Source organism: Heloderma suspectum, chromosome 10, assembly GCF_057233095.1.
Source record: "Heloderma suspectum isolate Gila_16-S chromosome 10, 16-S_ref, whole genome shotgun sequence".
In the NCBI taxonomy this organism is placed as follows: domain Eukaryota; kingdom Metazoa; phylum Chordata; class Lepidosauria; order Squamata; family Helodermatidae; genus Heloderma; species Heloderma suspectum.
In genome coordinates this window covers 41,535,899-41,560,123 of record NC_139467.1, presented here as the reverse complement: position 1 = coordinate 41,560,123, position 24,225 = coordinate 41,535,899, and the positions used below count along the sequence as shown (strand labels likewise).

General features: G+C 47.4%; 1 protein-coding gene across 1 annotated transcript in view; it reads left to right on the top strand.

The window, feature by feature from the left end:
- Nucleotides 1-24,225, top strand: part of COL16A1 (collagen type XVI alpha 1 chain) — a 162,269-nt gene that overhangs the window by 99,114 nt on the left and 38,930 nt on the right. Inside the window, exons 40-48 of the mRNA XM_084816361.1 lie at nucleotides 10,807-10,833; nucleotides 11,234-11,299; nucleotides 11,487-11,540; nucleotides 11,663-11,716; nucleotides 15,466-15,501; nucleotides 18,741-18,854; nucleotides 20,770-20,805; nucleotides 23,512-23,580; nucleotides 23,680-23,724. Of these exons, the coding sequence (XP_084672487.1) occupies nucleotides 10,807-10,833; nucleotides 11,234-11,299; nucleotides 11,487-11,540; nucleotides 11,663-11,716; nucleotides 15,466-15,501; nucleotides 18,741-18,854; nucleotides 20,770-20,805; nucleotides 23,512-23,580; nucleotides 23,680-23,724 (501 nt within the window). The remainder of the gene's footprint in view (nucleotides 1-10,806; nucleotides 10,834-11,233; nucleotides 11,300-11,486; nucleotides 11,541-11,662; nucleotides 11,717-15,465; nucleotides 15,502-18,740; nucleotides 18,855-20,769; nucleotides 20,806-23,511; nucleotides 23,581-23,679; nucleotides 23,725-24,225) is intronic.

The window sequence follows — 24,225 nt, the reverse complement described above, 5'->3', positions numbered from 1 at the left end:
AAACGAAGATGATTGTTCATGCTGTGTGATATGTTTCGAAAGGGGCTGTGCAAATATTCAGTGCAGTTCTAATGACAAGCAGTGTCTCAAAGGCCAACATAAGGCACTGAAAAGCAAATTGGATTTGGGGCACGTTCTGTTATTTAATAACCTTCAGTGGGATTAGCAACTGAGATAAAGAGGTTATTATGTGTTCCCCCTCTCCCGGGGAGTCCTCTGTTGACATCTAGGAGCTATTGTGTGTAGCCCTCAGTTTTCCGGCCTGTGGTATTTTTTTTTTTTACTTAATTTTTATTCTACTTTTTATCCTTATAAATGAAATAAAGAATACCAACAACATAATCACCATTCCAACATTACAGTATTCTTGAGGACACAGCAACAACCAAAAAAGCCACACACACAAAAAAAAGGGAAGAGAAGAGAAGAGAAGAGAAGAGAAGAGAAGGCAAAAGATGAAAGAACAGGAAAACAAAGGGAACCAGAAAAAGTATTAAGAGAAAAGAAAAAAAACTTACATATTACACATAAAGTTCAAGTATCACTCTACTTAAAAGATTATACCATTGCCAATATTACAATTCAGTACAGCCTAGGTAATCTATTTTATTTTAGTAACATATCCTCAGATTTATAGCAAATAAACAGGCTATAAATTTTCCCCAGCCATAAAATTCTTTTCAGCTAACATATAATGATAAAGCTAAAATCAACCAACCAGGAATATTACTAATCATAGTCTCAAAATAATAATAATAATACTCATAATAATTAAAAGAAAAAGAAGAAAATTATTAAGGATAAAAGAAAAAAAATCAACAACAATCACTAGTATATTTATACTATCTATATTTTAGATAGTATCATTTCTAAATATATATATGAGTGTGTACATTTCTATTCACCCACAAACCAGAATTTTATATACAGTATATCATGTCTATTATATATGTATGTATGTGTATGTGTATATATATATATGGAGTTAAGAGAAAATGGACGGGGAAAAAAACAGATATATATAAACTATCATCTCCGACATAGTGCCCGGATCTTATAACCCAAACAAACCAACAAGCGATAATTGTTTATACATTCCCAGCTGATGGGACTGAAGAAGATGTCTACTGTGCTTTACGAACAAGCCAAGCTTCCACCATTTCATGATTTAAAAACTTTTTCATTTGGCCTTCAACGAGAATGCAAAACGTGGCAGGGTATTTTATGTGATATTGTAAATTCATTTGTCGATTTCTCACTTAGTGAATTGCCTTCTTTTATCAACAATTTATTTAGTGTAATCCAGAAATATCATAACTTTATCTTGTTTTGACCCCCAAAGAAGCTCTCCTCTCTCTCTTGCCAAGCACAGGATGTAATTTTTTTGTAGAAACTCTTTCAAACTGAACTATAACAGTAACAGCAGTCCCTTTAACGCTATGCACCGGACTTGGAACACAGAATGCATGCTCAGTGTCAAGTAAATAATTAGATGGCAAAGCAAGTAGTTCATGCAGGAATTTATCCAAGAATTTAGACAGGCTTACATCAGTGGGTAATTCTTTGATGCCAATAATGCGTAGGTTCGCTCTTTGTGTAAATGCTTCCAGTTGTGAGATTCTAGTAGACAGGACATTATAAGAAGCTTTCATTGTAATCTCTTGAGCTGATACATGATCTTGCAGGTCATTAACTTTTGCCTCCATCTTTTGCAGAGAACTATTAATTAGGTCCACAGCCCCCTGAAGGGCGGTAATGGAATCTTGGATTGTATCCAATCTCTTAGCCTGTTCTGACAGTTGAAGAGACAAAGTTTTTATCAAAGCAAGCAGCTCCTCTATATTTCCATCACTTCTAGAAGACTTTGCCAAGGGAGGTGTGTGTGTGGGGGGGGTCTGCGGTGGTCCCTTTCCTTTTTTCCTTCCCTTTGATATTGCCATCCTTCTTCTTAAACAGATTTTGCAGGTCCTCAAGTATTGCTGGTATTGTCTAATCCATAAACACTAAAAATCTACATTTGTACTCATCAGCCCTGTGTTCTCCTAATTAGATAGGAGTTTCAAAACAGCTTTGAGTCGATGTCTTTGCTCCGAAAAACTAACCTCGGAGCCCAGCTCTTCTGCTGCTCTGGAAAATGAGCTACTCTTCCAAGATTTCATCCAGATGGTACTCTTGCTTCCCCTTTTAGTTCCAGGGGAAGATAAAAAGGTTTTTCAACCTTTTAAAAGCTGTTTGAGATAGCGTCCCACGGACACTCCGCAGAAAGCTGCCAGGGCGACATTGGCTCCGACCGGAAGTCCAGCCTGTGGTATTTCTGAGTTTTTCAATGCAGCATCATTGTTGTCATGCTGGGTGGGATGTCAGGTGGACCATGCAACAGGCAGAGCTCTGCTGAATCCACTGTGAGCTTGGCCTCAGTTCCATGGGCCGTAAGTGATAAATTGTAAGCCACAATTGGGTCACAGCCTGGCCTAAGGAGAATTGCCCCAGCAGGAGTATCATCGTAGCCATCTCTTAGGGAGAAGGAGAAAGGACAGGGAAAGATATAGCGTGGCCACAAATGAATTGCCAAAAAAAAGGAAACGCATCACCCAAAAAGAGGACACAAATCTGTATGTGATTTGCCTATGCTAATTTATATGTATATGTGAAACTTTAGAAATAATTATTATAATTTAAATAGAAATACAGCAAGTCTCACTAAAGTGTGGAAGACTGTGGCCAGGTGACCTGTGTGATTGCCTGTTCAGCCTGCTATCCAGGTGCTATGTGTCGATGAGCAACAGTTCTTATGGTCCTTTATCTTCAAACTGAACTTGGACAGGGCAGCCCTTCAAATAGAGGACTGCCCTCTGTAAAAGAGGACACATGGCCACCCTTGATAAGTAAATCAAATGAAGGTAAAAAATAATTTATAAAGCAATATATAAATTGGTAGCGCCCCTCTCCTGCATGTAGAGCAGGGATGGGGAACCATCTTCATGTTGAGGGCTTCATTACCTTATGACTAATTTGTCAGGGAACATATGCTGGCAGTGGATAGGGCCAAAGCCAAAAGTGAGTGGGGCTCCCCTCTTTTCTCTCTCACTCTTTCTGCCACCCCCTTGTCCCATTCACCTCTGGGAGAAAGTTTCATATCCCCGGTATTTAGATATCGCTAAGTTATCAGCTAACTAGGTGATACAAAATCTCCTGGGAAGGAAGTCCAATTTGTCTTTTTATTGTGGGTCCAATAGGTATTTCTACTAGACAAAAAATATTTAAATCAGACACTTGACATATAGTCTTTATAAAAACATATTTACTTCAAAATATCAAACAGTGTTTCTATGATAACAAGATATGGTATGAGGGCACAGAACATAGACACAAATACAAAGTGGTAGTTGAAATAAGCAAAACTTATTTCAAAAAGCATTTAACGAAGTGTTTCAGGAGGATGCCTTTGTTAAAAAAAGAAGAATAAAATGTCTTACTCATATGATATTTCTGTGAGCTGTCCTAGAAGAACAAGGAAAGTCAAGATGAGGAAAGCTGTTCTCATCCTGAAATCTGTCCCTGTATTTGTGTGATTTCTGATGAGCTGGTACATAGTGGTTAACAAAGAAAGGAACTTAAGATCAGCATTCATTAATGATGGGCTATCAATTTTACCAAAATTCCCAGCTATTACCTGGAAATAATATATTTATTTCAGCTCTTTGGTTAGCACTTCTAAACAATTGATTTCCTTTAAGTTCCAAAAACAAGATACTTGACCTTAGGTCAGATCTTCTCTTGATCCCTGTTGTGTTTGGCTAGTTTAACCATGAACTGCTTTGAATCCTATCCACTCCCCAAAATATTTTGTCTCAACTTTACTCATTTATATCATAACCAAACAATATTGACAATACTGTATTTAATACCTAAACAGCTAGTCTTACTCTGAACTCCTTATTTATGTATTTATTTTATTAAATTTCTATAACCCCAACAGCCAAAGCGCACAACAATCTGAACCCTATGTTATTTTTTTCCTGAGTTTAGGTGGAAAAAGGGATGAGATGTAGGCTAACAATAGTAGACTCAGAGGTCAAAGATAACAAAATACAATGAAATGTTACAGCAGGTATCAAACAGAATTAATGCATTTGCTAGAATCAGAATGACTCAAACTTCATTTGAGAGTAAACCTAACTCATATTTTCATATTCTCTTTAATATTTCCTATGAGATATGGGGAGCAATAATAAGATAAAGATGATTAGGCAACAAGTTTCACAGAGTGCAAGAACCTTACTAAGTTCGGGAAGGCACAAAATAGCAGAATAAAAATGCTTAAACAAGAGTACAAAAGTTCTGGGACAAAAGTGAACCTAATAAAAACCAAAAAAAAGTTAGTGTGAGCCCATCTTTTCTATAATATTCATGACACCCTTCTCTCTCTCTCTCTCTCTCTCTCTCTTTCTCTCTCCATTTTTTCTTGCTGCAATCGCTTCTTTCTCTCCATCTCTCCGTTTTTCTCCCCATTCAATGGGCTGCCGGGGAAGGGGACAGATCACTCTTGCCAGTGGTCTGAACTGATCCCTTGCAGAGGGCATTTGAAATTGGGATAAGGGCTGTATAAAATTAGGCCAGGGGCCACAGGTTGCCCACCCTGTTGTAGAGAGTGCCCAGGTTCAATCCCTGGCATCTCCAAATTAAACACATTTAAAACAACAGGACTGGGAATGACTCTTTTTCTTGAAATCATGGAGAGCTACTGCCAGTCAGAACAGACAAAAATGATCTTGAAGGACCCAGAATTTGACTCAGTAGAAGACAAGTTCATAGGTTTCCTATGAAACTGAGGAGGACCCTTACAGTGGGCAAGGAATTTGTCAGTTCTGAGGCGAACTGGAGTGAGCAAAGCAGGCCAAATAGCAGGCTGGTCAAATGAGTGTTGTCGATTATGCATGTATGGTTAGAATCATAGAATAGTAGGGTTGGAAGGGGCCTGCAAGGCCATCGAGTCCAACCCCCTGCTCAATGCAGGAATCCAAGTCAGAGCATCCCTGACAGATGGCTGTCCAGCCTCGTCTTGAACGCCTCCAGTGTGGGAGAGTGTCAGAAGCGCCCTAGCGGCCTCTTCCAGTACACTCCAATAGCCAACTCAAGACAGAGACGAAAGGATTCTTTTCAAGGCTTTAATCCTTTTACAACTTAATGACTCTTTCAGATGCTAATCACCAGAGACTAAGCAATGAACAGCGGAGTAGCCTATGCTCCGAGTAGGCAGTTGATCCCCGTTTGAAGGAGAATCACTTGAAGACCCTGAACTTATGGGCTAGGGAGAGATCCTCCCTCTTTCCCTTGGGTCCACGGGAGGTGGCCATTGCTTGCGCGCCAAACGGGCACTACGCCTCCTTTCCACACCCTCCATCTCTCGTCGCTCCCTGCATCTGCCTCGAGCATCTAGCAAGCCCCCCTCCTGCACTCTCTCACCGCCCGGGTCACTATCTATCTCAGGAATGCCAGCAGGAGGAATCTCTGCCAGCTGCTGTGCCTGTGGGGGATGAGCTGGCTCCTCTCCCACGGATTGCTGATCCTCCTCAGAATCAGAACTGCTCTGGGGTTCCATCAGTTCAGTTTCCACCCTGACATCAACCCCGCTCCCATGAGGCCCCCCCTCATGCTCCTCCCCTGGGGCCCCAGGTTTGTGGAGATACAGCTGGTGGAAGCACCTCAGCAGCAACAGAGCATGCACATTTTCCGTGGGTTCCCAGGTTCGCTCATCTGGCCCGTACCCCTTCCAGTCCACTAGATATTGCAGGCGGCCGCGAGAAAGGTGGGAGTCCAGAATCTCTGTGACCTCAAACTCTTTCTCCCCCTTCACCAGCACTGGCAGCGGGGGGGAACCGACTGAGTGATGAGAGTCGCCAGAAACCAGGGGGGACAGCAAGGACTGATGAAAAACAGGATGGATCTTCATGGAGGGGGGGAGAGCCAGGCGAAAAGCAACAGGGTTAATCTGAGCCGTAATCTGGAAAGGCCCCGTGTGGCGAGGCGCAAGCTTCCTTGTGGGTGAGTAAGAGGGGAGGTATTGGGTGGACAACCAAACCCAGTCCCCCAGTTGCAGAGACGGACCTGGCTGGCACTGCCAGTCTGCAGAGGCCTTGTAGGCTGTCTTGGCTTGCTCGAGGGAGTCCTGTAAGAGGTGGTGTACCGCTCGCAACTCCTCTAAAAAGTCATGGGCCGCTGGCACCGAAGAGGGAGCTAAGGTGGATGGGAAAGCCTTGGGGTGGTAACCAAAATTGGCAAAAAAATTGAGTTTGGCGGGTGGAAGCATGGCAGGCATTGTTATAAGCAAATTCTGCGAGAGGCAGCAAGGAAAACCAGTCATCTTGCTGGTAATTGCCATAACATCGCAAATATTGCTCCAGAGTCGCATTGGTGCGCTCGGTCTCACCGTCCATCTGTGGATGGTGGGCAGAGGAAAGACAGAGCATCACATGGAGAAGCCCAAGTAGCTCCCTCCAGAAATGGGCAGTGAACTGGGACCCCCTATCCAAAATGAGACCCTCGGACCATCCATGGAGCTGGAAAACATGCACCAAAAACAGCTCTGTCGTTTCCCTGGCTGTGGGCAACCCAGAGCAGGGGTGAAATGGGCCATCTTAGAAAACAAATCCACCACCACCAGAATGGTGGTCTTACCATTTGAGGGAGGCAAGTCAGTGATGAAGTCAAGGGAGACCAGTTTCCAAGGTCCTGAGGGGGTAGGCAGGGGGTGAAGCAAGCCTGTGGGCTTGCCTGAGGGGGCCTTCACCCGCTGGCAGGTTGGGCAGGAGGCGACATAGGTCTTGATGTCTTGACACACACGAGGCCACCAAAAATCTGGCATCACTCCGTGCAGGGTCTTGGCGAAGCCAAAATGCCCAGCGGTGGGGGAGTCGTGGCACTGATGGAGGACCTTCTCACGGAGGGGTCTAGAAGGCACATAGACCCGACCAGAATGGTAAAGCAGGCCACCTCGCAAAGAGAAGGGGGTAAAGTGGAGGGGCAGAGGCTAGCCCCAGTTCCTCCACTTTTGTGCGAACAAAAGCATCCTGAGCCTGTGCAGAGTGAAGGAGCTCCTCCCAAGAGTGAGGCACTGCAGCTGCCACCAGGCTCTGGGGGGGAAGAATCAGAGACGGGGGGGATTTCCCTCACCCCCTGGCTGGAGGTCCGGCTTACAGGAAAGAGCATCTGCTTGTAGGTTGTCAGAGGCCTTCACATGGCAAATCTTAATGTGGAACTGGGGGGAAAATAAGGACCACCTAATCTGCCTCTGGTTTAAGACTTCTGTCTGAAGATGTTCCAGGTTGCGATGGTCGATTCTAACCTCAACTGGGTGCTGTGCCCCTCCAGCAGATGACGCCAGGTCTCCAAAGCGGACTTGATGGCCAACAGTTCCTTCTCCCAGATGGTATAATTCCTCTCGGACATCTTCAGCTTCCTGGAGTGGTTGGCGCAGGGTCGCAACCCGCCGCCCACCCAATCTGGCTGAAAAAGCACCGCCCCCAGCGCAAAGTCAGAGGCATCAGTTTGCACCACAAAAGGCTTCCTCGGGTCAGGATGTAACAGGATCGGCTCAGAACTAAAAAGCTTAAGTTCCTTGAAAGCCTGTTGGGCAGATGCCGTCCAATGAAAAAGAGATTTCCTGCCCTTAAGGAGGTCTGTGAGAGGAGATGTCAACTGAGCAAAGCTGGGCAGGAACTTTCTGTAGAAATTAGCAAACCCCAGAAAACATTGCAAGTCCTTCTTGGTGAATGGAGCCTGCCAGGAGAGGACAGCCTGGACCTTTGCAGGAGCCATCCTGATACCGTCAGCTGAGATAATGTAGGCAAGATAGTCCAAAGAGGTTAGGTCAAATGCACATTTCTCCAGTTTGGCATACAGATGGTTCTCACGGAGGCACTGGAGGATGGTGGAGACATGGTGCTGATGGGCGTGGGGGTCCTCAGAAAATATAAGTAAATCATCAAGATACACAATGAGGAAAGAGTCCAAATAGTCCCGGAAGATGGAATTCATAAAACGCGAAAACGTGGGGGGGGGGCGCAGGCGAGCCCAAACAGCATTACTAGGTATTCATATGCTCCGTACCGGGTGCCAAAACAGGTCTTCCTCTCATCCCCCTCCCAAATGCGAATCAGATTGTAGGTGCCACGTAGGTCCAACTTTGTGAAAATCTTGGCTTGCCCCAGGCACTCCAGCATCTCAGGGATCAGGGGGAGGGGGTACTTGTCAGGGATCGAGACCGAATTGAGGGCTCTGTAGTCGTGCACCGGGTGGAGTTCTCCAGATTTCTTGGTCACAAAGATGGTAGGGGCACAGGCGGGGGAGGAGGAAGGGCGAATGAAACCACGTCTGAGGTTTGTGTCGAAAAACTCCCGCAGAGCTCAAAGTTCTGGCTCCGACATCAAAAGAGTCGGCCAGTGGGGATGGTCACCCCCGCAATGAGGTTAATGGCACAGTCAAATGGGCGGTGGGGCGGGAGCTGGTCGGCCTCCTTCTTGTCGAAAACATCCTGAAAAGCTGCATACTTCTCTGGAGGGATCACGGTAGCTGAAGAACTGCCAGAAGCAGACGAGGAGGGGGAGGAAAGGGTTAAGGCCTGGACTGGGACTGGCGCCTCAACCGGGAGGCAATGCTCCTGGCAGTAGGGAGACGCAAACTCCATTTGCTGAAGCTCCCAAGAAATCTGAGGATTATGCTTAGAGAGCCAGGAAACACCCAGCACAATTGGGTATTGGGGAACCTTGGCCAAGTGAAACTGAATCTGCTTAACGTGGGACTGGGCGTGCAGAGTGAGCGGAGCTGTAATCCGGGTCACCGCGCCCGAAGAAAGAGGACGCCCATCGATGGTCTCCACTGCCAAGGGGGCAGGAAGAGGCAGGGTAGGAATCTTGTGGAAGTTTCATCCATGAAACTGGTCGTAGCCCCTGAGTCCACTAAAGCCAGTGCCTCCACCCCACCCCACTGGGAGGAGTGGAGGTGAACAGATGGGCGGGTGGTGGGTTGCAGAAGGCACCCACCGGGTGTGGAACCGTCCCCCACACTGGAGACCCCCAACAGGCTTGGGGGGCAGCCTAGTCAGGCCTGGGGGCAAGGAGGAGGAGGAGAAGGAAGGAGAGGAGGGGAAGGCAGAGGAGCTGCAGGTCTAGCTCAGCAGGTTTTGGCGAAATGTCCCAGCTTTCCACACTGAAAGCATCGGTGCTCAGCGCGCCGCCGCTCTAGTTCCTCTGGCGGCAGTGGGGCTCGGGTAGCTCCCCAGCTGCATCGAGGTCTCCTCCGCCCCCAACGCAGGGGCGGAGGAAGGAAATCTCGGCCCCCGGTGCCCCACCGGGTCTGCCAGCGCCCCTCCAGCTGACTATCTATCTGGAGGCAGGTCTGGATGAGGTCCTCCAAAGTAGGCGGGCTAGGCGTGCGCGCCAACTCGTCTAAGATCTCGTCGTTCAAACCGTCCAAAAACTGAGCCACCAGCGTGGCATCATTCCACTGTAAATCCTGCATCAGCAAGTGAAAAGTTGTCGCATAGCTGGAAACTGAGTCCTTGCCCTGCCTGAGGCAGCGAATCTCATGAGAAGCTGTCTGCGTGCGCAGGGGGTCACCAAAAAATCTGGCCATCGCTGTCATGAAACCTTGATAGTCCCCAAGCAGGGGGTCATTAGCGAGAAGAAGTCCCGAAGCCCATTTAGCTAACACACCTGAAAGTAGGTTAATGATGAAGCCCACATGAACCTGTTCTGTCAGGAAATCCTCAGGTCGAAGGCGCATGTACAGCTCCAGTTGGGCCTGGAAAATCTGGAAAAGTCCTTTCTCACCAGAAAACTTCTCTGGCAAAGCCACCAGGCACTTGCGGCGGGGGGGAATCGGAGGTGGTGGGGGTTGAACCGCAGCTTGTAGATTCTGTACGGCAGTCGTCAGTTGAGCCACTTGGTCACGGAGAATCTGGTTCTCTTGCGCCAGAGCTTGCACCGCCAGGTACCTGGCACCCTCCATTTGGCAGTAGGAGAAGAGAGAGGGGGGAAAAAGGAACGGGGACCAAGCTGTCAGGAGCGCCCTAGCGGCCTCTTTCAGTACACTCCAATAGCCAACTCAAGACACAGACAGAAGGTTTCTTTTCAAGGCTTTAATCCTTTTACAACTTAATGACTCTTTCAGATGCTAATCACCAGCAACTAAGCAATGAACAGCAGAGTAGCCTATGCTCCTGGTAGGCAGTTGGTCCCCATTTGAAGGAGAATCACTTGAAGACCCTGAACTTATGGGCTCCTCCTCCCATCCTCCCTCTGGGCTCCTCCTCCCTCCCACTTGAAGATCCTCCCTCTTTCCCTTGGGTCCACGGGACGCGGCCGTTGCTTGCGTGCCAAACGGGCGCTACGCCTCCTTTCCGCGCCCTCCATCACTCGTCGCTCTTTGCGTCTGTGTCGAGCGTCCAGCAAGCCCCCCTCCCACACTTTCTGACTGCTAGGATCACTATCAATCTCAGGAATGCCGGCAGGAGGAATCTCTGCCAGCTGCTGTGCCTGTGAGAGATGAGCTGGCTCCTCTCCCACGGATTACTGTTCCTCCTCAGAATCAGAACTGCTCTGGGGTTCTATCGGCTCAGTTTCCACCCTGACAGAGAGCCCACTACCTCCCTAGGTAATTGGTTCCATTGTCATATTAAATTACATACCTGGGTTGGTTCTGAGTGCTGAAGTTAGACCTGATCATCACCTTGTATTTATATTTGGGGGGTGGGGGTGGAGATCAACTCCCTGTTCCATCTGACCTTCTGACCTTTTTTTTCTCCAGGGTGAAAAAGGAGCCAGAGGTGAGAAGGTGGGTCAGATTCCTCCTCCCTCATCCCAAGTTTGAGGACACTCACTGCTTTTTGCCCCAGGTTTTGGGGTCTCCCTGCACCACTAGTATATTGTGTAATAAATACACACTGTTTGTCGTGCACTGCACACAGCCCTCAACACTTCTGGGAGTGGGGCTCACAGTTGAAGGGAAACATGGTGCACCTGCGAATAACCCAAGATCAGGGGATGGCTGAAACAGCCTAGAAGTCCTTGCTGATGTGGATGGGAGGTGTTCCATTAAGGATATTGACCCCAACTCTTGTTTATGTGAGCAAGCCAGCAGCAAAGGATCCCCTGTAAACCACTCAGTCCTCTGCCCCCAGCACCTCCTGGTGCTCCAGTCTCTCACCCCTTATTCCCCATGTTTGTCTCCTTAGGGAGATACTGGTGAATGCACCTGCCAGCCCAGCTCTCGCGTGGACCCAAACTACGTAGGTCTGCCGGTAAGCGTCGCTTCCTGCTCCCCCTTCCCCAGGGCCTTGGGGATTCGCTGCCAGGCTGGATGATGGTTCAAAGCCACCCGTGCCCCCCCATCCACCGCTCAACTGCAACGCCTTTGCTACCTCGGAGGCTGGAACACCTACGTCCCGCTTGGCCTTTGCTAAACGCTCTCCCCTTTTGGACCCGCAGGGCGCCCCAGGACTGTGGATCGGGACTTCCTGGCAGCCTCAGCCGGGCCCTCAGGTGTGTGTGTGTGTATGTGCATGCTTGCTCCTCTGTGCGTGGCGACCTTGGCTCCTCTATTCCTCCTCCCACTGCTTACTTAACAGCATTTCCTCTCTCCGTCTCTCTTTGTGGTGTTACAGGGACCGCCAGGTGCTCCGGGACCACCAGGACCACCAGGAGCTCCTGGAAGGCAGGTAAGTGGTAGGAGATCTATACGTCCCAGTATTTGACAGACAAGAACACAGGTATGCTTTATCAGTACCAGCTCCAGAATTTAGGGGCCCTATGGTAAGGCACAGACTTAGTAAACCCCCTTAACCTGGAAGAAGTGGGCTTTGCAACCGCAGAATTCTATCTCACTGCCCCTGATTTTTCTGGCTGATCAATGAAAACTGAAACTGGGAGCTCTGTTTAGACTGTGGGACCTCTGTCAGTCTTGGAGGTTTGTGCTGTACTAAGCAAGTGAGTTGTGCTATGGCTGTGAGCGAGGACGTAGTCCTCCGGAGTACCATCCCTACATCCCTGCTGTAACCTCATGGAAATGTCAAACCATGTTAAAAGACTTTGGGAAAGTGGGGGCAATGCATGAGAATTCTGTTGCCATTACCTTCTTGGTGCTGGACAATCCTTGCCTCTGGTGAGCCAAAACAGGAGATGGGAGTTGCTCACCAACCATACCATTGGAGAGAGAAGTCCTGAGCACCACACTGAAGGAGCCCTAGTTGACAGCAATTTCTCCACACCACCACTGCCTTGCACTTCTGAACACAAACACTGATCTAGGCCTCTGATCCCCCTAACCCTCTAATGTGACAGCAGAGGTTGGCATCAACTAACAGTCCAGCAGGGTAGTTGGCTTTAGGAAAGAGAACAGTGGCAAAGCTCTCCGTGCACATACAACTGATACATTCCCATCTATAGACCTTTTCGTGCCAAAGTGGCATCTTGATCTTAACCGTGCCCCCACCACCACTTTGCACACATACTTGATCACCGCAAGATCAAAAGGTGTGCCTTCTAGAGGCAAGCATGATGAGCCCTGAATACTTCTCTGGCTTCTAACCAGAGCTACAGGGAATTTTTCCTCCTACTCTGCTCCCATCCCCCACACCCACATCCATCAGTCTTCCAAATTCTTTCCCCACATTCCTTCCAACCCCCTCCCTACTTGGCTGATGCTGATGCTCTAGTGCTGGGGTCTCCATTGTGGTGTCTGCAGACACCTCTCTTAATGCCCGACATGCTCCTTTTGTCTCCTGACTTTTATTTACTTCTTAAGATTTTTTGATTTTTTATTTTTAACTGGGAAGCTGGCATGCTGCAATGCAAGGGCTGCCCTCCAGCACCTTCTTTATTTGGGTTCAAAAGAGTGGTTTTGTGTTTTGAAGCTCAGACCTCTACCTCCACCTTGGACATATATTCTTCGACAAGTCACTTTTCTTTTAGTCTCAGCAGTCTGTCTTCTGGGAAATGAGTGTTTTCTGATCAGCCATGCCCTGCACAGCACCCATTTCATGAATGGGCAAGCCCTCCTGCGGCAGCTAGATGGGCTCAGAAACAAAATGACCTATTTCCCAAATTGGGAGGGACTATCTCAACTTATTTTCAAGCTAGTCTTGGAGTCGGGGTGGCGGACTTAGCCATCACTAGTGCTTTCCAATTGCTGCCCCCGGTTGGTATCACTCAAAACAGGTTTTAATAAAGGGAATGTCTACTTACTTGGGTCATTACTTTTAGATGGGCCCAGGAAACTCTCAGCTCCCCCCGCCCCCAGGAGTGTAGTAACAGGTGCATAATGCCTGCTCTAGACACTGTCCTCACTTGGGGTCCAGGAGAAGCCAACACGAAAGCAGGAGAGTGGACTATTTATCAATACACAGTGCTAGTCCATTCCTTTTGGCATTAATGGGGCTACAGTGTCAGCTTTTGGTATCTTTGTCATTTTAACCCGGGTTGATGGAGTCAGAGGAAATTTACCAGGTTTCATAATCAAATCCAAGGATATCCCCTAAGTCCAGATAGTAGAATATTTTAACTACCCTTTCTCCCACCTCTTGGTGCCCACTGTTTCCCATGAAGAACCAGGCCATATTGGAGTCTAAGGAAGGCCATCTAGTGCAATAGACCAGCAAAGAGGCATCAGTTTTAGGTAGGGATGTCAGAGAATTCCGCCATGGATCTCGGTGAGGCCGAATGCCAGTGCATTCGGCCCCCCAAACTCCGTGGTGGAATGGCCCGCCACCCCCCCCGCCACCCCGCAGATCCCCCCCGGGACGAGACTTACCTGGGGCGGATCTTCCGGGCGGTGGCGGCTCCAGCAGCAGCTGCGGCGGCTGCGGCAGCTGGTCTTCCAACCGGCTGCCACCACCGCCATTTGCAGTTGTTGTTGTTGTTTTACAGAGACGTGATAGGCTACGTATGTTTTTACGTAGCCTAAAACGTCTGGGTAAAAAAAAAAAAGGCGTACGCAAATGGTGGCGGCTATGGCCGCCGCCATTTGCGTTTCTTATTTTGGGCCGTCTTAGTCTACGTAAATATTTACGTAGACTAAGACGGCGAAAATAAGGGGAACGCAAATAGCATCCGCTACGCTATTTGCGTTCCCCTTATTTTCGCCATCTTAGTCTACGTAAATATTTACGTAGATTAAGACAGCAAAAATAAGGAACGCAAATGGCGGCGGCCGTAGCCGCCGCCATTTGCGTACGCGGTTGTTGTTGTTGTTGTTTCCCAGAGCCCTCTGCAGCCGGAAACCCGGCTGCGGACGGCTCTGGCCTGGCTGGGCCTGGCCGGCTGCTCCGCGGAGCTGCCGCAGAGTACAGCCAGCCGCGGAGGATTCTGGGGGGGGGGAACGGAGCGCCTCCCCCCTGTTGAGGATTCCGGGGGGAGGAACGGAACGCCTCCCCCCCACCATCAACATAATCCACGAAAGGTAGGTGACTTTCGTACATCCCTAGTTTTAGGGCCAAGACAATTTCCACAGTGTAGTAAATGAGCAACCATGCTGCATCTGAGAAAGCAGTACATAGAATAGGATGAAGAACCAAATAAAGATGGACTGGAAGAGCTGAAAGAAAGGGAAGCAGCAGGTCTTGACAGGTCTGAAGAGAAAGGTGGGGAGCAAGAAAGTCCTGACTTGGTGGCCAATGGTCACCAGCAAACTGCCCAGTATTGGTTGTCACCTAGAGGTAGAAAGTTTATATGAGGCTCCCAACTAATAAAGTAGGGTGACTAGATGCTTGAATAGTGGTGTTAAAGTAGGAATTTCTGCTGAAATTCCTTGTTCTACACATTTATTAAAGGAGCAGGAGCCCCATCCTCTTTGGCATCTGGCCACTCATCCATCAAGAGGTCAGACTAGGAGCCTACGAGGGCTGAGGAATAGGTGAAGGAGCTGGGAAGGTGGGGGTAGGTAGGAGTCTGAGGCCCCAAGTTCTGGTCCTGTTTGAGGTGCCAGCAGCTGAGAGAGGATCCCTTTGAGAAAGCAAGGATCACTTCAGGAACTGACAGCTGAGAAGGACTCAAATATTCAAAGTTTCTCCTTGCCTTTAGGGCATCCCAGGACACAATGGCTTGCCGGGACTGCCTGGGACGGTGGGAGACTTGGTAGGTACAGGACTGGAGTGTCCGCCTTTCCTTGCCCTCGCTCAGGCCTGTGCTTAGTGTTGCCCCCTTTGCTCAGCTGTTCCCCAAGCCCCCCTCCCCATCACCTGGAAAGGACAAGTGCAGAAGAGATCCAAACTAGAAGCTGCATTATTAACAAAAGGAGCAGCCAGGGGGATGCTTGACGGAGTCCGTCAGGAGTTCACACTGCTTTTGGCAAACAACCCTAGGCGCTCATGGCACCATTTTGCTTTTAGGGAAGAGGAGGAGGAAGAGAAGATGGACTGCTTTTGTCCATGTGCCTTTTATTTCTCTCTCCCTCTCTATTTCTCCATTGCAGGGACCGCTGGCTGCTGAGAGCATTGACGTGCTTAAGGTGAGGACAAAAGGATCTCGGGTTGACTTTTGTGATGATGCAAAGTACAGAATCTGAGACCCTAGGATTGCACAGCTGAAAAACATTGTCATCTAAAGGCGGCAGCTCATAGGGATATCAGAAAATTCCGCCACGGATCTCGGTGAGGCCGAATGCCAGTGCGTCTGCGGCCGCCATTCGCTTCCTCATTATAGCCGTGATCGGCTACGTAAATAATTATGTAGCCTATCACGGCTAACGCAGGGACACCATTTGTGTCCCTGCGGAGGCCATGATAGGCTACATAAGTATTTACATAGCCTATCATGGGGGGGGGAAATGGACGCAAATGGCAGGGGCTATGGCGGCCGCCATTTGCGTTCCCTTTTTTTTTGCCGTTTTAGCCTACATAAATATTTCCGTAGGCTATTATGGCGGGCGGGGGAGGGAACACAAATGGCGTAGTGGCCACCATTTGCGTTCCCCTTTTTTTTCGCCGTAATAGCCTACGTAAATATTTACGTAGGCTAAAATGGTGAAAAAAAAGGGAATGCAAATGGAGGCTGCCATAGCCCCCGTCATTTGCATCCACTGTTTTGTGGGGGGGTTTGCCGTGATAGGCTACATAAATATTTACATAGCCTATCATGGCAAAATACAGGGATGCAAATGGCAGCCGCCATTTGCGTCCCTGCAGACTGCCAAGCGGCTGGATGTCTGGCTAAGGGCGGCTCCAGCCGGTGGCATGGCGGAATCTCCGCGGAGCCTAGCTGGCCAGAGAGAATTTCGGGGGGAGGGATGGAGTGCTTCCCCACCACCACAAATGTCACCCTTCGAAAAGTTAAGTGACTTTCGTACATCCCTAGTGGCTCACCTGATTAAAGGCAGCCAGTGTGATCACATCACTCTGGTGCTGAAGGAGTTGCACTGGCTACCAGTTGTTTTCTCGGCCAAATTCAAGGTGTTGGTTTTGACCTTTAAAACCCTATACAGTTCCAGCTAGGGATGTACGAAAGTCAATTAACTTTTTCGATGGGTGACATTTGTGGGGGGGGGGAGGCACTCCGTCCCTCCCCCCAAAATTCTGGCCGGGGGGGGAGGTGCTCCGTCCCTCCTCCCTGAAATTCTGGCCGGCCGGCTCCGTTCCGCAGGGATTCTGCGGAGCCGCCGGCCAGCTCCGCCAGCAGCCGGTCATCCAGCCACTGGCTAGCAGGGACGCAAATGGCAGCGGCCGTAGCCGCTGCCATTTGCGTCCCTGCAGTCAGCCGTGATAGGCTATGTAAATGTTTACATAGCCTATCACGGCTGATTTAAAAGAGAAAAAAAAAATGTGTACGCAAATAGTGTAGACGCTACACTATTTGCGTTCCCCTTATTTTCGCCATCTTAGTCTACGTAAATGTCTACGTAGACTAAGATGTGCCAAAATAAGGAATGCAAATGGCGGCGCCCATGGGCACCGCCATTTGCGTACGCGTGTTTTTTTTTTCTTTTAAATCAGCCATGATAGGCTACGTAAACATTTACGTAGCCTATCACGGTGTTTTTTAAAAATCTAGCCGTGATAGGCTACGTAAATTTTACGTAGCCTATCACTTTTTTTGTTTTTTGGTTTTTTTAACTGGAAATGGCGATGGCAGCCGGTCGGCAGACCGGCCGCCGCAGCCGCCGCACTGCTGCCGCACTGCCGCCGCACCACCACCGGAGCCGCCGCAGCCAGGAAGATCCGTCCAAGGTAAGTCCCGTCCCTGGGGGGATGGGGGGGCAGACCGTTCCGCCACCGATTTCGGGGGGCCAAATGCGCTGGCATTCGGCCTCCACGAGATTCGTGGCGGAATTCTCTGACATCCCTAGTTCCAGCTCAGCCTATCTCAAGGAGTGCCTCCAGCAACACCAGACAGGGCCGCTCAACAAGATCAGCCTCGGATGGCCTTCTCACTGTCCCATCAGCCAGGACAGCTAGGCTGGCGAGGACAAGGGAGAGGGCCTTCTCTGTGACAGCTCCCACTCTGTAGAACTCCCTCCCTAGGGAACTCCAGCATGCCCCCTCTTTAATGAGCTTCCGCCACGCATTGAAAACATGGTTGTTCAAGCAGGCCTTTGGGGTGGGTTAGGGTATTTTTTAGAAATATGATGTTTTAATGTGGAATTTTATTGTTTTAAACTGTTGTACTGTTGTACATCACCCAGAGTGGCCAGGTGACCAGCCAGATGGGCAATTAAGAAAATCAATCAATCAATCAATCTATCTATCTAAAGAAAAGATTGGATAGATGTCTGTTAGGGGTATTTTCGGAACAGGTCATCCTGTCTTAGGATATAGAGGTGGACTACACTGATTCATTAAACCATGGTCTGTGGTGGTTTCAGAAAGTGTGATAAAAATAACAGAAGAAAATGCCAAAAACATTTGCTGCCACAAATGGTGATGAGCATCAAAATAAACTTTATGGAACTGATGGTTTATGTATTCATGGCTGCTCATATGGCTATTTCCTATCATAGGAAAAAGGTCAGTTCCCCATTCATTGATGAATGGATTAATCAGGTGGGATTAATAAGATATGGAAAATGGTCTATGTGGTCAAGTTGACAAATTTGGTATGGGTTATGGAATGGGGACAACAGGAGAATAACTTTATAAGAAAGTTCAGGAAACAGTAAATCCATATCCATTGTTGGGTATAATTTAATCTGATCAGAGGAACTGAAGGCATCACAGGAAAAATAGTGTACATTTAATGTAAAATGTCATAGTGCTTTTAGGTTGTTGATATGTATTATATTATCTTATGGATGGTTTATATATAGTATACTGTAGTATATATGGTATATATTACATGATTGTAGTACTATATTTATTAATTAATTGAAAGAAAATATTAAATAACAACAAAACAAAACACCCATGAAATTAACACTCGGCTCCATCTGATTCCAATGGAGCTGTGCTAAATGTGCAGTGAAAGAAAGAGGAAGCATTGTTAGGGAGAGGGCCAGCGTTGCTAGGCTTGTGAACACTTCACCTTGCTGAGATGTTTGTCAGTGAAAAGAAGCTGCTGCAGGTTCCAATGCAACAATGACCTGGACCTACCCAATTATGTCCTGACCAGAGCTGTCAGGTCTTGTCCATCTCTATGAACGCTGCACCCCTCTTGTGCATTATACATAATACAAATGGTGATGATGTGTGTTGGGAAGGCAACAGGCAATGCTGGAATTTTCTGCATCTCGTGCTCTTTTTCCCTCTCTCATGCCAGAACATTTGTGGAGATTGTGCTCAGATGCAGTTGTTCCAAGTCCCTGGTGGAGTCAAAGGGGAAAAGGGTGACCAGGGTATGCCCGGAGCTCCTGGCATAGAAAATTGTGCTCGGGTGAGTAGCCCGCCAGACTCTCTCCAGATTCCTGCAGCAGGGCTTGAAAAACACTGTAAATCAGATTGTGAAACGGATGGCCTGGCGTCTATAACTTGCATCTGCTCTGCAGCGATGACACGTTTGTGCATCTTGATACATTATGGTGAATGTCAAAAACTCATTGAATGCCAACATTTACCATTGAAATTTACATTTAAATGTATATATTGTATTGCAAAACAATTGCAAAGGCATAACACTCGCATATATCCAATACAAACATTTCATCTATTAACATAATGGATAAATAATATGCACCTTGCTATTTTTCATCCTCATCATTTTCTTCCTGATCTTTCACAACAAATCATTCCAAGATCATATCTATCCATCCAAAGGTTCCACTTCTGTTATTTCTTTCCCAGTAATCAACAACGACAAAAATTAGCCATTTGCAAGGTCTCATAATACTTGATTTCTCTTCATCTACAAAGTAGCAAATATGTTGATCTGAAATACTGATCACCACCCAGACTTTATTTTCCCACAGTCTAACAATTGGAGTCTTCCTCTTTTTTCCATCTATCAACAATTCTTAGTATTTGGGGAGGTAAGTTAGCTATGTTAGAAGCTTCAGGTAATCTTTTAAACCGCCCAGAGAGCCTCAGCTATACTCAGGCAGTATAGAAATGTAATAAATAATAATAAATAACATAATAATTTACTGTAAGAAACCTCAAAATCAGAATGTGACTCGTTAAATTGATAATGAAATTTCTTCCACATTCCCATTATTTCTTCCCATCATTCCCCCAAAATGTTGATAATAGAGTGTGGAAGAGCCCCAAAATAAGTGTGCTGAACCAAATAATTTCTGACATGTTCCTGGTAAACCTCAACAAGTACCAAAGAATCCCTTAGGTCAATGAAACTACAGCCCTATTGTACATGCTTATTTTTACATGCAGTAGGGGAATAGGATGGTGTGGGCTTGCCTGTCTCACCCTATGCTCTCCCATCATCCATGCTTTGGACATAATGTATGAGCCCACCCAAGCAGTAAGATCACCCTCGGAGGCCCTACTTTCTGGGCCACCAGCAAGAGCCATCAGGCTGGTGGATAGTAGTAATAGGGCTTTCTCAGTGGTGGCCCCACACCTCTGGAGGGAGATACACATGGCCTCTTCACTGCTGGCTTTAAAAAAACAACAGCCTGAAGACATATTTATTCCGGTCCGCATATGATGTTTGAAAACCATTAGCTGCTGCTGCTGCTGAGTGTTGTAATTTGGTGTTCATGTTTTTTAAATATTGCAAGCTGCTTTGTGAGGGCAGGGCAGCCCGAAATGCAGGTTAAAATCTATTAAAGAAATGAATAAAGTTCCATGAGGGCTACCCAGGCAGAGCTCATTGCATCAATCACGGATTACAGGCCTACACATAATAGCCTTTGCCTGTGTCAGCCCCTATGCAAATGTTATGTCCAACACTGGATATTGGGCATGCCTAGGAGTGGGGCAGGCACACATCTGGACAGAGGTCATATTTCACTCTACAACAATTACTGTGCCAGGTCTGGCCCAGGACATTTTCCTGGCATGAATGGCTGTGTTGTGTGATCCAATAAATGCACCTAGGATTCCTTGAATTACCACAGATGGTGACAGGGAGCAAATCTTGGAGCATTACACAGCCATGCGTGGTTTATACCATTGCATCCATTAGAATATTACAAGGGGTTCTGGGGTGTGCTTGTCGGGTCACCCACTGCCTCATTGGCACCCCTGAAAACATTGCTGCGCCCACTTGGGTTGCTTGGGCTGCCAGTCCTGCCTGTGTTACCAAGCATTTGGGGTAAATGTTGAGCTTTACTGGTATATCACACCACAAAGTCTGGGTTAGGAATTAAACTTTGCATCTCTATTACTTTCAGTGCTTTGCTCAGTTCCCCAGAGCAGAAGAGCCTCAGGTAAGCAAAACACTTGGCTTGTGTATCTATGTGGAAAAAAACATGGCAGAGATAAAAGCATAATAAATGTCCATAATGCATAGATAAGTATTGCCTTACTTCCACCAAGATGCTTGCAAAAAGATATTAAAGAACGTGATGTATGTGCCAGGTGATAATCATCAGTGGCGTGATGTGTGTGTGTGTGTGTGTGTGTGATCTCTGGATGTCACCCTGAAAATAGCAGCACAGATGGGCTCAGAGCTATGCATCTGTCTGCCCTGATGGGATTTGAGACTCATTGTGCCCTGTCTTTGTATGTGATCCAAGCCACTTCACTCTTTAACTCAAGTTGTTGGGACTTCAGTTTCAACAATTCTTGGTAGAATCTTGGGGGATTTGGAAGTTATGTATTTTGAATCTTCCTTTGAGCTCTGAAGGTAGCTTGAGTATATTATGATGTGGTGTTAAAGTCTGACAAACCAGGTTTGGCCAGGGTGGGAGAAGAGGGGGAGAGTTGCCAGAGGATGTATAACTTCAGAAAGTGTTTTGTGCTCCTTTAGTTGTGATGGTGGCGGATCCATGAGTGAAATACAATAGGAGATAACTGTTCATCCATGTAACAAGAAGAATCAAAGACAATGCTTTCATACCTGTATTGAAAAAGAGGGTAGTCCAAAAATTAAATATAGCAAGGAGAGAAATATAAAGCAGTTCTAAGCAAGCACATTTAGGGGCTGTTCATACAACACACTAATCCACACTCCGTGGTTGAGTGTGGGTTGTTGTTGAACCATGGGTTGTTTGTTGAACCATGGGTTAGCATGTTGTCTGAACCCAGGACATTTTCTGCAGGATAGGTTGTTAATCATGCAGTATGGCTTATCTTTTCGAACAAGTCACCTTGAGAATCCATGGTTTGTTATTGGGTTGTTCAGAGTGGTTAACAAGACACCCTGCAGAAAATGTCCTGGATTCAGACTAGGGATGCCAGAGAATTCCACCACGGATCTCAGTGAGGCCAAATGCCAGTGCATTCGGCCCCCTGAAATCCGTGGCGGAATGAAGCCCCCCGCCCCCCCCACCCCGCGAAAGGCGCACAAAACGGGACATTTACCTGGTGCCGTTCGCGCTGCTATGCGAATGGCGGCCGCGGCCACCATTCCCTTCATCACTATAGCCGTGATAGGCTATGTAAATACTTACGCAGCCTATCACGGCTAATGCAGGGACGCCATTTGCATCCCTGTGGAAGCCGTGATAGGCTGCGTAAGTATTTACGTAGCCTATCACGGCAAAAAAAAAAAAAGGAACACAAATGGCGGCTACGGCGGCCGCCATTTGCATTCCCTTTTTTTTTTTGCCGTAATAGGCTACGTAAATATTTACGTAACCTATCACGGCCAAAAAAAAAAGGGAATGCAAATGGCGGCCACCGTAGCCGCCGCCATCTGCGTTCGCTGTTTTTTTTTGGCAGGGGTTGCCGTGATAGGCTATGTAAATATTTACGTAGCCTATCACGGCAAAATACAGGGACGCAAATAGCGGCAGCTACGGCAGCCGCCATTTGCGTCCCTGCAGGCTGCCCAGTGGCCAGATGTCCGGAGAGAATTTCAGGGGGAGGGACAGAGCAGCTCCCCCCTACCACAAATGTCACCCTTCGAAAAGGTAAGTGACTTTCGTACATCCCTCAATCAGACAGCACACTAATCCATGGTTCAACAACAACCCACATTCAATCACTGAGTGTGGGTTACGTTGTTGTGTGAACAGCGCCTTAGCTCGACTAGATGGAACAGCAAGAGACAGATCTCCTGAGATTTTTAAATGGCAGGAGCAGCGGCAGGTGAGATTTGGATCAGGATCGCAGTGTTGTTGGAAGGCTAAGCCTTTTCCCCTACATGGGGCAAATAGCGGCTGGGGGGCAACTTTAATTGGGAAAATGGTATTGAGGAAAAGATATTAGCCCCTTTCCCCCAGGTCTGTGATCCTGATGGAACCCAAGGGCCTCTTGTAATTGTATCTGACATTTTAAAACATTGTGGGAACTCCAGTCATTTATTTCTTGCTATCCCATCTTGGCCTTTAGAATTAGTCTAAGTATAGAAATATTGTGTCTGTAGTCAACAGTGCAGGCAAATATACAGTTAAAAACAGCTGTGACAAATTCACCAGTTCAATTCACGATGGGTTCTGGAAAATGTAAGGTCCCAGACCAGTTCCTGTCCATAAAATCTGTTATGGGTTCTGGCATACAATTCCACTCCAGTCCCATTGGGAGATCAGCCCCCAAACCCTGGATGGCTGCACTTAAGTCATGGAATTTTATCTCTGGCAATCACCAGTTTTATTTGTATGGACATCAGCACTAATTTACTGAGATTTCTCTCTGCTAGCTGTTAGTTTAAATAATTTCAAACAGATGTTCATAGGTGGTGGGGTTGTGCGAAAATCCAGGAGCATTGACTGAAGCAGTTAACATAAAAAGACAGAGCTCTTCATGGCCTATGTCTTAAATGATGTTTCTGTTTGGCTGCTTAAAAGACCTGGAACCATCATTGCCACTTGAATCATAACTACAAAAATTGAATTAGCTGGTCAAGGGAAAGCTGCTGAAAGTCCTTGCCCAGTAGATATTGTTTTGTGTGTGGAAATTGGTAGCATCCCTTAACCACTTGGAAAGGTTGGGATTGGCTCAGTGCATCTTGTCTTCCTTTCCAGGATGAGAGTGACAATGGACAAGACTGTGCTGGCCTTCCCGGAATCCCTGGCTTACCCGGAGACAGGGGGGAGCAGGTAATGCTACCTGAAGACACCAGGGAGCAGCAATGCTGCCTGTCACATATTCTTGAGCTCAGAAATAACCTTCTTGTTTTCTTGGCCATCTCTGCACAGGGCCCACCAGGTTTACGAGGCTCCCCAGGCCCTCCTGGACCAGCTGTGAGTATATCCCTTAGGCCTTGAGCCACCTTCTGCTTTTGTCTTCTCCCTCAAGCCTGTGTCCCTCGCAACATCCTTTGCTACCACAGCTTGATACCTGCCAACTTGATACCAGCCAAGAAGAGAAAAGCTACTTAAAGCAAACCTTCCCCCTTTGTGACTGATCCATATTTGGCCTTTTACCACCAGACTGTGAGAGGCTGTTCATGCTGTTTTAGTATGAGCTCTGATCATTCTGCTCTCCAAGGAAAGCTCTGATTATATCGGGTGAGGGAAGGGATGGGCAGGTCCCTGTTCTCTAAGTAGCCATGCTTTGGGACAAATGGTGATGGTTAATTCAGGAAGGCAAGTCCATCGCATTGCTCATGTCCTGGGAAGAAGTGCAGTCCTGCTTGCTGTGTTAGGAAATGTCTTTCCTTTCAAGCCAGACCTCCCCTCCCTACTTACCACCCTCTTTGCCCACCTTCCCTAGTCTAGCCAATGTGATTGCCAAGGTATGAC